The 13,918-nt window shown below is 41.3% G+C and overlaps 1 protein-coding gene across 3 annotated transcripts in view; it reads left to right on the top strand.

Moving 5' to 3' along the window:
• Positions 1-13,918, top strand: part of LOC126481409 (decapping and exoribonuclease protein-like) — a 43,150-nt gene that overhangs the window by 4,867 nt on the left and 24,365 nt on the right. For all 3 annotated transcript variants that reach the window (XM_050105146.1, XM_050105144.1, XM_050105145.1), the window contains one exon: positions 8,401-8,624. In XM_050105146.1, coding sequence (XP_049961103.1) covers positions 8,401-8,624 — 224 coding nt within the window. The remainder of the gene's footprint in view (positions 1-8,400; positions 8,625-13,918) is intronic.

Consider the following 13,918-nt stretch of genomic DNA (forward strand, 5'->3'; position numbering starts at 1 on the left):
ACCACCTATCACAACTCATGGGCTTTATTGTGTATGCACATCTCAAGCATCGTCTGTGGAGAGAATTCTGTTTGTACTTCAGTTGTGTGGACATCCATCCACAGACATTGTATTTGAGTTCTGTTTTCCATATCACTAATAAACAGTTGTTATTATAACATGTCTTTCATCTCTCCTCAGTATGAGGGTGCTTCAGTGGTGATGAGCTAAAAGGTCGTGTGTGGTTTTTCATTGATTTTCTCTAGTCAGCCATACTTGGCAATGAGGCTGTTTCTCATGTGTGTTAAAAGTGCTTTTATGTCTGTCTCCTCTCATCTGCCATACACTCCATGGTTTCATTTTTCTGTTTTCTTCAAGCCTTATTTATTGTTTTTTGCTGTGTATTGGTTTGCCTTGTTAGAGCATGTTTCATTTTCAAGTTGTTTTGTATGGTTTCAAGTGAGTGTATTTTTGCTTGTGTGCTGGTTTGTTTTGAGGGGGCAGTGTTTTATGGTTCTTGAATTGTCAGACTCTGAGGGCAATGGTGTTCATCACATTTCACGATTATTACTACGGGGCAAGTTTATCAGTCTAGGCAAACTGGTGAAACAGGGTTGTTGGTCATTGTCTTCTTGTGTAGTGTAGTTCAGCCAGTCTGTTCATGTGTTGTACAAGTGCGAATTCTCTCATTTGATTCTATTGGTCTGAAAGGTTTGAGTGTCATTTTGTCTTATCGTATCTGCCCCATCATCGGAGCTGCCTTTGTCTCAACTGTGCAGTTACAGGAGCAGTAAATTCAGAAACTACTGAATGGTGTAATTCCTCACTGTGGTTTTGTCTACTACTGCCACATCTTGGCACACCATTTCTGTATCTGTGCCAACTTTTTGGGTGTTTGATGGTCAGAAAGATGATTTGCCTTTGGCATTCAAGGTACACAATGAAGTGTTCACTTTATTGCCAGCGTATGTGCAAAAATTTCTTGTTTGTGTTCTCAGTTTTTCTCAGGCACTCATACAGAGGACGTAACTTCTTAGTGGGACAGTTAGATTTGCATTTTTGTTGTGACAGCTGCCTCCAGCCAAGCAGCGCATGTGCCATGTTTTTGGTAATGTTGGACAGTCTTCCCCATAGTGTTCAATGAGCTCGATCGTGAGTGGTGTCTGGACTGGTGACCTAAAACTTTGTGTGTGGCAAGCTTGGCCATCTTAGTCAGGTCATTTGCAGTGTTGCTATGTGGTGTGGCCCTCAGTTTTTGCTCACAGAGATTTTTTGCTGATGATGCCATCAGGCATCTACTATCTCATCACTGTTGCTGTCAGTGCTGACTGTGCCACGACTGGCCCTCCCAGCAGCACCGGCCCTGTTTTGGCCGCCCTCCTTTTGGTGTCACTCCTGTTGACACCTGCCCTGTCACGGCTTGCTCTCCAGTCATCAGCTAGCCTGTAAGCAACATCAGTTCCAGTCATCAGTCCACGCATCACCAGCCTTGTCTCAGTCAGCCTCCTGTCTTCGCCCAACGTGTCAGCGACAGCATACATTCGTTCATTATTCCCGTTGTTGCTGCCCATGCTGTTGACACCGCCACTGTCAGTCCTGCAACTGCCAGCCTCTGGCCCTGTCACGGTCGGACCTTCTGTCGTGGTCAAGCCTGTCAGCCACTGCATCAGTCATTTTATCCTATCAGTGCATTGCTGGTCCTCTTGTCGTCACCCGTCCTGTCGATAATACGGTGACCATTTTAGTCAGTCCTGTTGCCACTGGCCCTTTTGTGGTCAGTTCTTATCATTATCAACAGTGTCGACCCAACTGCCGGTCTTGTTGTCACTGACCCTGGTATCACCACTCCTCTTGCCGTCACTAGCTGTCTTGTCAGTGTTGTTGTCACCAGAACTGCCGCAGCTGACCCTCTCGCCATTGCAGGCATCTCTGCAGCTGGCCCCATCGTCCCCTTTTGTGGCACCGTGGCCATCCCAGTGGCTGCTCCTGTTGTTGCTGCCAGCTGAACTGCCAGTTCATCATTCTTGCTGACATTGCCGATCCTGTCATGTTCTTCTGGGTCTTGATTTGTGCCTTCCTGGAAATTTTGCTGCAAGCTCCACCTAGGCCTGGTTAGCCAAGCTGTCACATACAGAAGCCAGTTACCATTCCCCTATGAGGACACGATGTGGTTGCTGTATTGGGAACCATTTATTAAGTTCTTTAGTAGCTTGATTCAGTATATTCAGATATCTTGTGTTGAGTTTTTGGAAGTTATTATGCAGTGTTTGTCATTTTTCTATTCTTGTTTATCAGAGGTTGTGGCTCCTACACCACTTGCTCAGCAGTCTTCTTCATTGTATGTTGCATTTCATTTTCATACGCAAGATTTTCTTTCTGTTCAGCACTTATGGAATGCAAGAGTGTGTTACTGTAATTAGTTACGTACCAGTTGTTTGAGCAGTCAGCACTAGCAGCTGTGCTGTGCCGCCTTCTTAGGTGCAATGCTTCTATGGGATAGTTGCACCATCTCTTTTTAAGGGAGGAGGGATGTGGTGTATGCAGGGCTGCCCCTGCACATATTGGCCACCACACCAGTGTGTGTGCGCTTCTTGGGCTACGTATGATCCCTGCCTAACCACAGAGGCTGTTTGTAAATAGAGCCATGGTTCTGTGTACAGTCAAACCACCAGCAGACACCATAGCAACTGGGAATACAAACCTCACCGATAGGCATCGTGTCGATTGCGACAAAAAGTGCTGTAAGCAGGGCAGTGCTTTCCTATGCTACGCACATGTGTTCTCAATGCTATGTGGGTATCCTTCAAGAGATTATTTTTGCCAGTGTCACACTATGCAGGACAATTATGTCCCAGGGCTTCATGCTGGCCATTCAGCTGCTCCCCTTAAGCCCTCACCATGAGTATCTGTCATTGATACTATGCGGGACCACCATCTACTGCTTCCAGGTATCACACCACACTGCACGCATCCCACCGCGAGTTGTTATCATCTGAGGGACTGTGTCCAACATCTGCCAAAACCCAACATCCTAGAAGCACTGTCATTCCTTGGCATCTATTGTCATCTGAGCCATCATCTCCAATAACTGTCGATGCCTGACATCTCAGAAGCTACCATCATCTCAAGGACATACTCTGGTACCAGGTCGGATCCTAACAATGACCGTCCTTGGCTCTTCGTGCCACAACACTTATCGTGACTTAAGGGCTTCATCATGAAGGCACATTTCAGGCAACATTTAGGAGAGACAGTTCAGTTTGTACTTCAATTGTGTGGACATTGTATTTGAGTTCTGTTCTCTATATCACTAATAAACAGTTGTTGTTACAATGTATGTTTCATCACTCTTCGGTATGAGGACACTTCAAAAACTTCTCCCATTTATCATTCACATCATTTCCACTTAATATTAGTTCCCATATTACTTTCTCTAACCATCTTAATTCAATCATAATTATAGCCATGCAAAATAAAATGGACTGATTTATGATACATACACAGATAACAGAACACTGTATTAAGTAGTTTTCAATCCCTGGCTCTTCTTGTGGCAGAAAGTACACACAGTCACACATGCAACCACACAGACACCCACCAAATGCACACTATTATGGACATGGTGACACTGATTATATTAGAGAGCAGTTGCCTGGGCTGATGGAAGGGGTAGGGAAGGAGGCATGTGGCAAGGAGGGGGTAGTGGGATAGTGCAAGCCTGGAGTGGAAAAGCAGATAACTTGGCAAGTGCACAGAAGGACAAGAGTAATTCTCATGGGGTGGAGCATATAAGAGCTATAGAGAGAAGGGAAGAGAAGAAGGTGGAGATGGAAGGGAGACATGGAGGGGGGAGAGAAAGGGAGAGGGGTGGAAAGGGGGAATAGATAGATAGATAGAGGGGGGGAGAGAGAAAATGGCTGCTTGAGGAGGAGGGGGGAAGAGGGAGTGGTGGGAGAAGGCAACACATGATCTGGATGGGGAAGGAGCAGTGTGGACAATGGCAGAAGAGGAAAAAAAAAAAAGTTCAGTAAGTGGGAAACAGGTTAGCGAAAGTGTAGGCTAGGGGGATTGCATGAATTCAGAATACGCTGAAGAGACAATTACCACTCGTATAGTTCAGAGAAACTTGCACTGGAAGACAGCATCCAAATAACCCACTCAGTGAAGCAGCTGTTGAAGGCATTTTTGTTCTGGTGCACAGCATTTTTGGCAACTGGATGGCCAAGTTTCCAGTTTGTGACAGTTTGGCGGTAGCCATTCGTGTAAGTAGATAGTTGGTTACCTGTCATGCCCACACAGAATGCTGCACTGTGACTGCAGCATAGCTGATGTATAAAATGGTTACACTTTCACTCATGGCCGTGCCTTTTATAGGGTAGGAAATTACGGTGACTGGGCTGCTGTAGCAGGTTGGTGGGTGTATGTGACAGGTCTCGCACCTGGGTCTTCCACAAGGAAATGATCCATGGGGTGGAAGAGTGGGAGCAGAATTGGAATAGGGATTGACAAGGATATTCTGTAGGTAGAACACTATTTTGGGTGATGCGGATAGGATCCCTCACCTCATGGTACGGTGAGAGGTAGTTGAAGCAGTGGTGAAGGATGTGGTTGAGATATTCCAGGCCAGGGTGATACTGGATGATCAGAGTAGTACTGTTCAGCAGCTGATTAATAGTTTTATTGGTACCAGAAGAGGAGATGGTGTGGGGGATCTGTTTATGCATGAGCTGGTTAGGAGATCATCTATCAATAAATGCTCTGGTGAGTTTATTGGCATATTTCAATAAGTCTAGGCTTGCACTGCAGGTGCAGGGTCCATGGATGACAAGCCTGTAAGAAAGAGACTTTTTGACATGTTGTTGTTGTTGTGGTCTTCAGTCCTGAGACTGGTTTGATGCAGCTCTCCATGCTACTCTATCCTGTGCAAGGTTCTTCATCTCCCAGTACCTACAGCAACCTACATCCTTCTGAATCTGCTTAGTGTATTCATCTCTTGGTCTCCCTCTACGATTTTTACCCTCCACGCTGCCCTCCAATACTAAATTGGTGATCCCTTGATGCCTCAGAACATGTCCTACCAACCGATCCCTTCTTCTGGTCAAGTTGTGCCACAAACTTCTCTTCTCCCCAATCCTATTCAATACTTCCTCATTAGTTATGTGATCTACCCATCTAATCTTCAGCATTCTTCTGTAGCACCACATTTCGAAAGCTTCTATTCTCTTCTTGTCCAAACTATTTATCGTCCATGTTTCACGTCCACACATGGCTACACTCCATACAAATACTTTCAGGAAACACTTCCTGACACTTAAATCTATATTCGATGTTAACAAATTTCTCTTCTTCAGAAACGCTTTCCTTGCCATTGGCAGTCTACATTTTATATCCTCTCTACTTCGACCATCATCAGTTATTTTGCTCCCCAAATAGTAAAACTCCTTTACTACTTTAAGTGTCTCATTTCCTAATCTAATTCCCTCAGCATCACCCGACTTAATTCTACTACATTCCATTATCCTCGTTTTGCTTTTGTTGATGTTCATCTTATATACTCCTCTCAAGACACTGTCCATTCCATTCAACTGCTCTTCCAAGTCCTTTGCTGTCTCAGACAGAATTACAATGTCATCGGCGAACCTCAAAGTTTTTATTTCTTCTCCATGGATTTTAATACCTACTCCGAATTTTCTTTTGTTTCCTTTACTGCTTGCTCAATATACAGATTGAATAACATCGGGGAGCAGCTACAACCCTGTCTTACTCCCTTCCCAACCACTGCTTCCCTTCCAAGTCCCTCGACTCTTATAACTGCTATCTGGTTTCTGTACAAATTGTAAATAGCCTTTCGCTCCCTGTATTTTAGCCCTGCCACCTTTAGAATTTGAAAGAGAGTATTCCAGTCAACATTGTCAAAAGCTTTCTCTAAGTCTACAAATACTAGAAACGTAGGTTTGCCTTTCCTTAATCTTTCTTCTAAGATAAGTCGTAAGGTCAGTATTGCCTCACGTGTTCCAGTATTTCTACGTAATCCAAACTGATCTTTCCCGAGGTCGGCTTCTACTAATTTTTCCATTCGTCTGTAAAGAATTCGTGTTAGTATTTTGCAGCTGTGGCTTATTAAACTGATTGTTCGGTAATTTTCACATCTGTCAACACCTGCTTTCTTTGGGATTGGAATTATTATATTCTTCTTGAAGTCTAAGGGTATTTCACCTGTTTCATACATCTTGCTCACCAGATGGTAGAGTTTTGTCAGGACTGGCTCTCCCAAGGCCGTCAGTAGTTCCAATGGAATGTTGTCTACTCCGGGGGCCTTGTTTCGACTCAGGTCTTTCAGTGCTCTGTCAAACTCTTCACGCAGTATCGTATCTCCCATTTCATGTTCATCTACATCCTCTTCCATTTCCATAATATTGTCCTCAAGTACATCGCCCTTGTATAGACCCTCTATATACTCCTTCCACCTTTCTGCTTTCCCTTCTTTGCTTAAAACTGGGTTTCCATCTGAGCTCTTGATGTTCATACAAGTGGTTCTCTTATCTCCAAAGGTCTCTTTAATTTTCCTGTAGGCAGTATCTATCTTTTGACATGAATGGGTGACAACTTTAACAGCTGTAATTTTGACGGTTGGTGTACTTCATATGAACAGTTGTATTTATGGGCCCATCTCAGAGGTGGAGATTGACTGCTAAGAAGATAGCTCATTGAGTTGAGAAGCACCAAATAAAGTGGATTTATGGAGGGAAGGGCAAAGGCTGTCTTTGCCATGAGTCTAGATCATTAAAATATCATCAGTGAGTCTGTACCAGACAAGGAATTTTAGATGTTGATTAGATAGGAAGGATTTTTCCATTTGGGCAATAAATAAGTTAGCATAGGATGGTGCTATGCAGTTACCCCTGGCAGTACCAAAAATTGAAATAATTGTGGATTAGTATGTGCTAGGCCAGGAGGATTAGCAAAGAGGTGGTGGGTCTGGTATCAGGACGACACTGGGAAAGGTAGCTAGCAAGGCTATGGGCGTAATTAATTTTCTTTGTATAGTCCCTGCATTGGTTTCTGTAGTAGGTACTCTGTAGTTAAATACACAGTTTTCTAAAGTTGTTATTTATACGTTTTCCTCTGTTATGTTTGTAAGAACATGACCAGTGCTTATCCTTGTGTCTGTAGTAATTATTGTAGGTACTGACTTTTTGTGGTTGTAGTTAGAACACTATAAAAAGTCACCATTATGTAACTAATTAATGCAATTATTTAATGAATCCATGTGTCCAATAGACAACACATCTTTTTTCTGTAATGATGTATTCTCCAGTAAGTCCTCTAGACAAGTAAAAAATTTTTTCAGTTCTGCTTTGAGATGACCTACACAGGGCTGCTATAGTCAGGTTGTTTTTCCCTTGCTAGAAATATATTTAAGAGTATTTTCTCAATCTCAAAAAACAAGGGCACATGTAAACTTGGAAAGCTGATCAAACAGATAGTGAAGCTAATGTGGCTATAGCGAGGATATTGTGGCGAGATCTTATTCGTCTGTAGTCAGTGACCTAGCCATTAAGATAGTGTGTATTACACCAATGGGAGGAAGGATGATTGGGAGTGTATGACAATGAGATGTGGTCATGAAATCCATCTTTCAGCAATTCCACTTGGATTAAGCAACCCAAACCTGAATTACAATAAGACATTACCCAATGACACACAGATTCCTTCTCTGGCTGGAGGATCACCAATATGGAGTAGCCACTGCACGCAAATATCAGTAACCCCCTGTTCAACAGTCTGCATCTTATATTATGACAGAGGTCAGCTGCAGTGATACTATTTGAATCAGGATATATTACCATTAATGTATTTTGTGATAGATTTTAAACAAATACTTGTAATAAAAAATTATCTTCCTGTCTCTGAATGCAGCAGTGAGTACAGGGAGAAGGAGAAACAAAATGAGATTATCAGTACTTTTATCTCATAAATTTCAAGTGAATGTATTGTATCTTTAAACTATATTTCTCTTTGAATTATTACCGTAAGGTGAAAATAACCTAAGTGTTAAGTACCCCTAGTGCCAACCCTTTAGTACCACCACTGCCTTGATTGTTAGTGAAAATGTCACTTGTGATTCTTGCATAATTTTGTGTATCAGGGCAGGAAGATTTCTTGTAAATATAGACATGAATGAAAGCATTTCAAAGCTACTATTGGGAGAAAACGTAAGAAATTTGTAGTTGCTATAGGTGTTTAAACACTAAAAAATTCTAGGAACAACTTAATGGGTGTCAGAAGGTTTTAATAACAATTGTTTGATGTTTTATTATAGCAGTTATTAAATTATTTATAATATGTGTCAGAGTAAAGGAATTTTGCATGCATGGAAATCCTGGATAACTGTGGTTACTTTTCTTTGCCTCTATACAGGTTACGCACAGATTTTGTATGCTTCCGTGGTCTTCTTACTATGCTTATTTGTACACCTTATGAGACAAGAGATGACTGGATAATATGTGCAACAAAGTGGAAAGGTACAATTTATCTGTGTGCTTTTGAAACAGAAGATGCAAAAAGACAGCGTTTGCAGGCCTCTGAACATCAGAAGAAATGTATGGCTTGGGGCAGGAAATTTGAGCAACATATGGCAACAGGTGAAAATTCATTGACTACCATGAGTTTATGAATATCCTTATGACTGCTACATTTTATTGTGCTGTGTAAAAGAGAGTGTTCATGTGCCTTAGTGTGTTCCAAATCATGAAGAAACATTGTACCATTAAACGTGCTTTAATCTTGCACTTACTTATGGAAAGACAGCAGAGACTGTAGAATGCAGTAGCTTTTCTTATTTTGTTCTCAAAGCAAGCAGTATTTACTGTTTTAATGTGTTATAGCACTTTAATTACTAGCTGCAGTTAGACCTCAAATAGGTTATTGCTGCCTGACATACCTGGTTCATAACAAATAACTTATTTTTAGAGACTAGTAGCTCTCATGATAAGGTGAGAACAGTGACTGATGTTACCCTGCAGTTGACTGCACACTGTAATTAAACACACAGAGAGATTGAAACTGTAAGCTACACTGGGATTCAGATCCTGATCAGTGCCTTCCATGGATCATGTTGTTACTGGCTTGAGCTGCCCAGGCATTAACAACAGCCATCCCCATATTTTCTGTCAGCCAGTAACTCTGCAAGCAACCATATGGTGTTTGATGGAGGTTCTCCTGTACCACTGCTAGTCATTTCCTTTAGTGTTCCACTTGCAAATAGAGAGAGAGAGAGAGAGAGAGAGAGAGAGAGACAGAGAGAGAGAGAGAGAGAGAGAGAGAGAGAGAGAGAGAGATGACTGTCTGTATGCCTCCGTATGAGCTCTAATCTCTCTAATATTAACTTCATGATCCTTACACAATATGTACGTTGGCAGCAGTAGAATCACTCTGCAGTCAGCCTCAAATGATGCCTGTTCTCTAAATTTTCTCAATAGTGCTCCTCAAAAAGAATGTTGCCTTCCGTCCACTGATTTCCACTTGAGTTCCTGAAGTGTTTTCATAGTACCTGCATGTTGTTTGAACCTACCGGTAACAAATCAGGCAGCCCACTTTTGAATTGCTTCAATGTCTTCCTTTATTCTGACCTGGGGTGGATCCTAAACACTTGAATAGTACTCAATAATGGCTCACACTAGTATCCTGTATCCTGTTTCCTTTGCAGATAAACCACACTTTCCTAAAATTCTCCTAATAAATCAAAGTTGACCATTTTCCATCCCTACTACAATCCTTACATGATTATTCCAAGTCATGTTGCTTTCCAATGTTATGCCTAGATATTTAATCAACATGACTGTGTCAGGAATCATGCTGCTGATGTTGTACTTGAATATTATCGGTTTATTTTTTATACTCATCTGCATTAACTTAGATTTTTCTACATGTAGAGCTAGCTGCCATTCATCACACCAACTAGAAACTTTATCTAAGTCATTTTGTATTCTCCTGCAGTCACTCAATGACTACACCTTCGCATACATCGTAGCATCATGGGCGAACAACCACAGACTGCTGCTTGCCCTGTCCACCAGATCGTTTATGTACGTAGAAAATAACAGCGATCTGTCACACTTCTCTGGGGCACTGCAGACAATATCCTTGTCTCTGATGAACACTCCTCTGAGAACAACTTACTGCTTTCCGAAAAAAAAAATACTGGGTTCTGTTACTTAAGAAGTATTTGTGCCATTCACATACCTAGGAACCTATTCTGTAAGTTTTTGTCTTGATTAACAATAGGCAGTGTGCCATCATGTAAAATCCTTTACAGAAATCTACAAATATGGGATTTGCCTGTTGCCCTTCACCTATGGTTTGCAGGATCTCATGTGAGAAAAGAGCAAGCTGAGTTTTGCATGAGTGACACTTTCTAACCCCATGCTGGCTGTGGACAGAAGCTTTTCCCTCTTAAGGAAATTTATTACATTCAAACTAGAATGTGTTCAAGGATTCTGCAACATACTGATGTTAACAATATTGGTCTGTAATTTTGTGGGTCTATTCTTTTAACCTTCTTCTATACAGGAGTCACCTGTGCTTTTATGGTCACTTGGGACTTTGCACTGGGTGAGAAATTTGCAGTAAATGCAAGCTAAGAAAGAGGCCAGTGCTGTGGAGTACTCTTTGTAAAAGTGAATTGAGATTCCATCAGAACCTGGCTACTTGTTTTCAACTATTTCAGTTGTTTCTCCACACCAGTGATGCTTATTACTATGTTCTCCATGCAAGAGTCTGTGTGATGGTCAAACAATGGTATGTTTGCATGTTTTGCCTGCATGAACGATTTCTTAAATGCAAAATTTAAAACTCTCCTACTTTCCAGACTGCATAGAAGACTACTACTACTACTACGACTACTACTGCTGCTGCTGCTGCTGCTTGTTTTGTCGTTATATAACACTAAAAGTACATTCAAAACATAATTGGACCCGTGTTTAACTTTAAATGCTTTCTACATTATGACAAATTGCCCCAGTTCATAATTATTCACTGTTAGTGGCCATTCTGCATGGTAAAACACTACCAACAATCAGAAACTAAAGTTTATTAGTGATTTATGCAGAATATTTGATAGACAACCAGTGATAGGGCAAGATAGAACTCTTGTGACTGAATGGAGTCTAATGGATAGGCTATAAAATTGTAAAAAGTTATATGATGCATTTAACTTTAGGAGGTAAAATAATAGTACTGCCAGTAAGACACATATAAAAGTGGAAAACTGTTTGTTACTTTTGGAACTATTAGTTCAATCCTCCTCCCCATGAACCATGGACCTTGCCGTTGGTGGGGAGGCTTGCGTGCCTCAACGATACAGATAGCCATACCATAGGTGCAACCACAATGGAGGGATATCTGTTGAGAGGCCATATAAGTGTGTGGTTCCTGAAGAGGGGCAGCAGCCTTTTCAGTAGCTGCAGGGGCAACAGTCTGGATGATTGACTGATCTGGCCTTGTAACACTAACTAAAACGGCCTTGCTGTGCTGGTACTGCGAATGGCTGAAAGCAAGGGGAAACTACAGCCGTAATTTTTCCCGAGAGCATGCAGCTTTCCTAGTCCCCCATACGGATCTCCGGGCGAGGACTACTCAAGAGGATGTCGTTGTCAGGAGAAATAAAACTGGCATTCTATGGATCGGAGTGTGGAATGTCAGATTCCTTAATTGGGCAGGTAGGTTTAGAAAATTTAAAAAGGGAAATGGATAGGTTAAAGTTAGATGTAGTGGGAATTAGTGAAGTTCGGTGGCAGGAGGAACAAGACTTTTGGTCAGGTGAATACAGGGTTATAAATACAAAATCAAATAAGGGTAATGCAGGAGTAGGTTTAATAATGAATAAAAAAAATAGGAGTGTGGGTAAGCTACTACAAACAGCATAGTGAATGCATTGTTGTGGCCAAGATAGACACGAAGCCCACGCCTTCTAAAGTAGTAAAAGTTTATATGCATACTAGCTCTGCAGATGACAAAGAAATCGATGAAATGTATGATGAGATAAAAGAAATTAGTCAGATAGTGAAGGGAGACGAAAATTTAATAGTCATGGGTGACTGGAATTCGATAGTAGGAAAAGGAAGAGAAGGAAACGTAGCAGGTGAATGTGGATTGGGGGTAAGAAATTAAAGAGGAAGCCACCTGGTAGAATTTCACACAGAGCATAACTTAATCATAGCTAACACTTGGTTCAAGAATCATGAAAGAAGGTTGTATACATGGAAGAAGCCTGGAGATACTAGAAGGTATCAGATAGATTATATAATGGTAAGACTCAGATTTAGGAACCAGGTTTTAAATTGTAAGACATTTCCAGGGCCAGATGTGGACTCTGACCACAATCTATTGGTTATGAACTGTAGAATAAAACTGAATAAACTGCAAAAAGATGGGAATTTAAGGAGATGGGACCTGGATAAACTGAAAGAACCAGAGGTTGTACAGAGTTTCAAGGAGAGCATAAGGGAAAAATTGACAGGAATGGGGGAAAGAAATATGGTAGAAGAAGAATGGGTAGCTTTGAGGGGTGAAGTAGTGAAAGCAGCAGAGGATCAAGTAAGTAAAGAGACGAGGGCTACTAGAAATCCTTGGGTAACAGAAGAAATATTGAATTTAATTGATGAAAGGAGAAAATATAAAAATGCAGTAAATGAAGCAGGTAAAAATGAATACAAACGTCTCAAAAATGAGATCGACAGGAAGTGCAAAATGGCTAAGCGGGGATGGCTAGAGGACAAATGTAAGGATGTAGAGGCTTATCTCACTAGGGGTAAGATAGATACTGCCTACAGGAAAATTAAAGAGACCTTTGGAGAAAAGAGAACCACTTGTATGAATATCAAGAGCTCAAATGGAAACCCAGTTCTAAGCAAAGAAGGGAAAGCAGAAAGGTGGAAGGAGTATATAGAGGGTCTATACAAGGGCAATGTACTTGAGGACAATATTATGGAAATGGAAGAGGATTTAGATGAAGATGAAATGGGAGATATGATACTGCGTGCAGAGTTTGACAAAGCACTGAAAGACCTAAGTCGAAGCAAGGCCCGGGGAGTAGACAACATTCCATTAGAACTACTGACAGCCTGGGAAGAGCGAGTCCTGACAAAACTCTACCATCTGGTGAGCAAGATGTATGAGGCAGGCGAAATATCCTCAGACTTAAAGAAGAATATAATAATTCCAATCCCAAAGAAAGCAGGTGTTGACAGATGTGAAAATTACTGAACTATCAGTTTAATAAGTCACAGCTGCAAAATACTTATGTGAATTCTTTACAGATGAATGGAATAACTGGTAGAAGCTGACCTCGGGGAAGATCAGTTTGGATTCCCTAGAAATGTTGGAGCACGTGAGGCAATACTGACCCTACGACTTATATTAGAAAATGGATTAAGGAAAGGCGAACCTACATTTCTAGCATTTGTACACTTACAGAAAGCTTTTGACAATGTTGACTGGAATACTCTCTTTCAAATTCTGAAGGTGGCATGGGTAAAATACAGGGAGCTAAAGGCTATTTACAATTTGTACAGAAACCAGATGGCAGTTATAAGAGTCGAGAGACATGAAAGGGAAGCATTGGTTGGGAAGGGAGTGAGATAGGGTTGTAGCCTCTCCCTGGTGTTATTCAATCTGTATATTGAGCAAGCAGTAAAGGAAACAAAAGAAAAATTCAGAGTTTGAATTAAAATCCATGGAGAAGAAATAAAAACTTTGAGGTTTGTAATTCTGTCAGAGACAGCAAAGAGCAGTTGAATGGAATGGACAGTGTCTTGAAAGGAGGCTATAAGATGAACATCAACAAAAACAAAACGAGGATAATGGAATGTAGTTGAATTAAGTCTGGTGATGCTGAGGGAATTAGATTAGGAAATGAGACACTTAAAGTAGTAACGGA

Source organism: Schistocerca serialis, chromosome 5 (assembly GCF_023864345.2).
Source record: "Schistocerca serialis cubense isolate TAMUIC-IGC-003099 chromosome 5, iqSchSeri2.2, whole genome shotgun sequence".
Lineage (NCBI taxonomy): Eukaryota > Metazoa > Arthropoda > Insecta > Orthoptera > Acrididae > Schistocerca > Schistocerca serialis.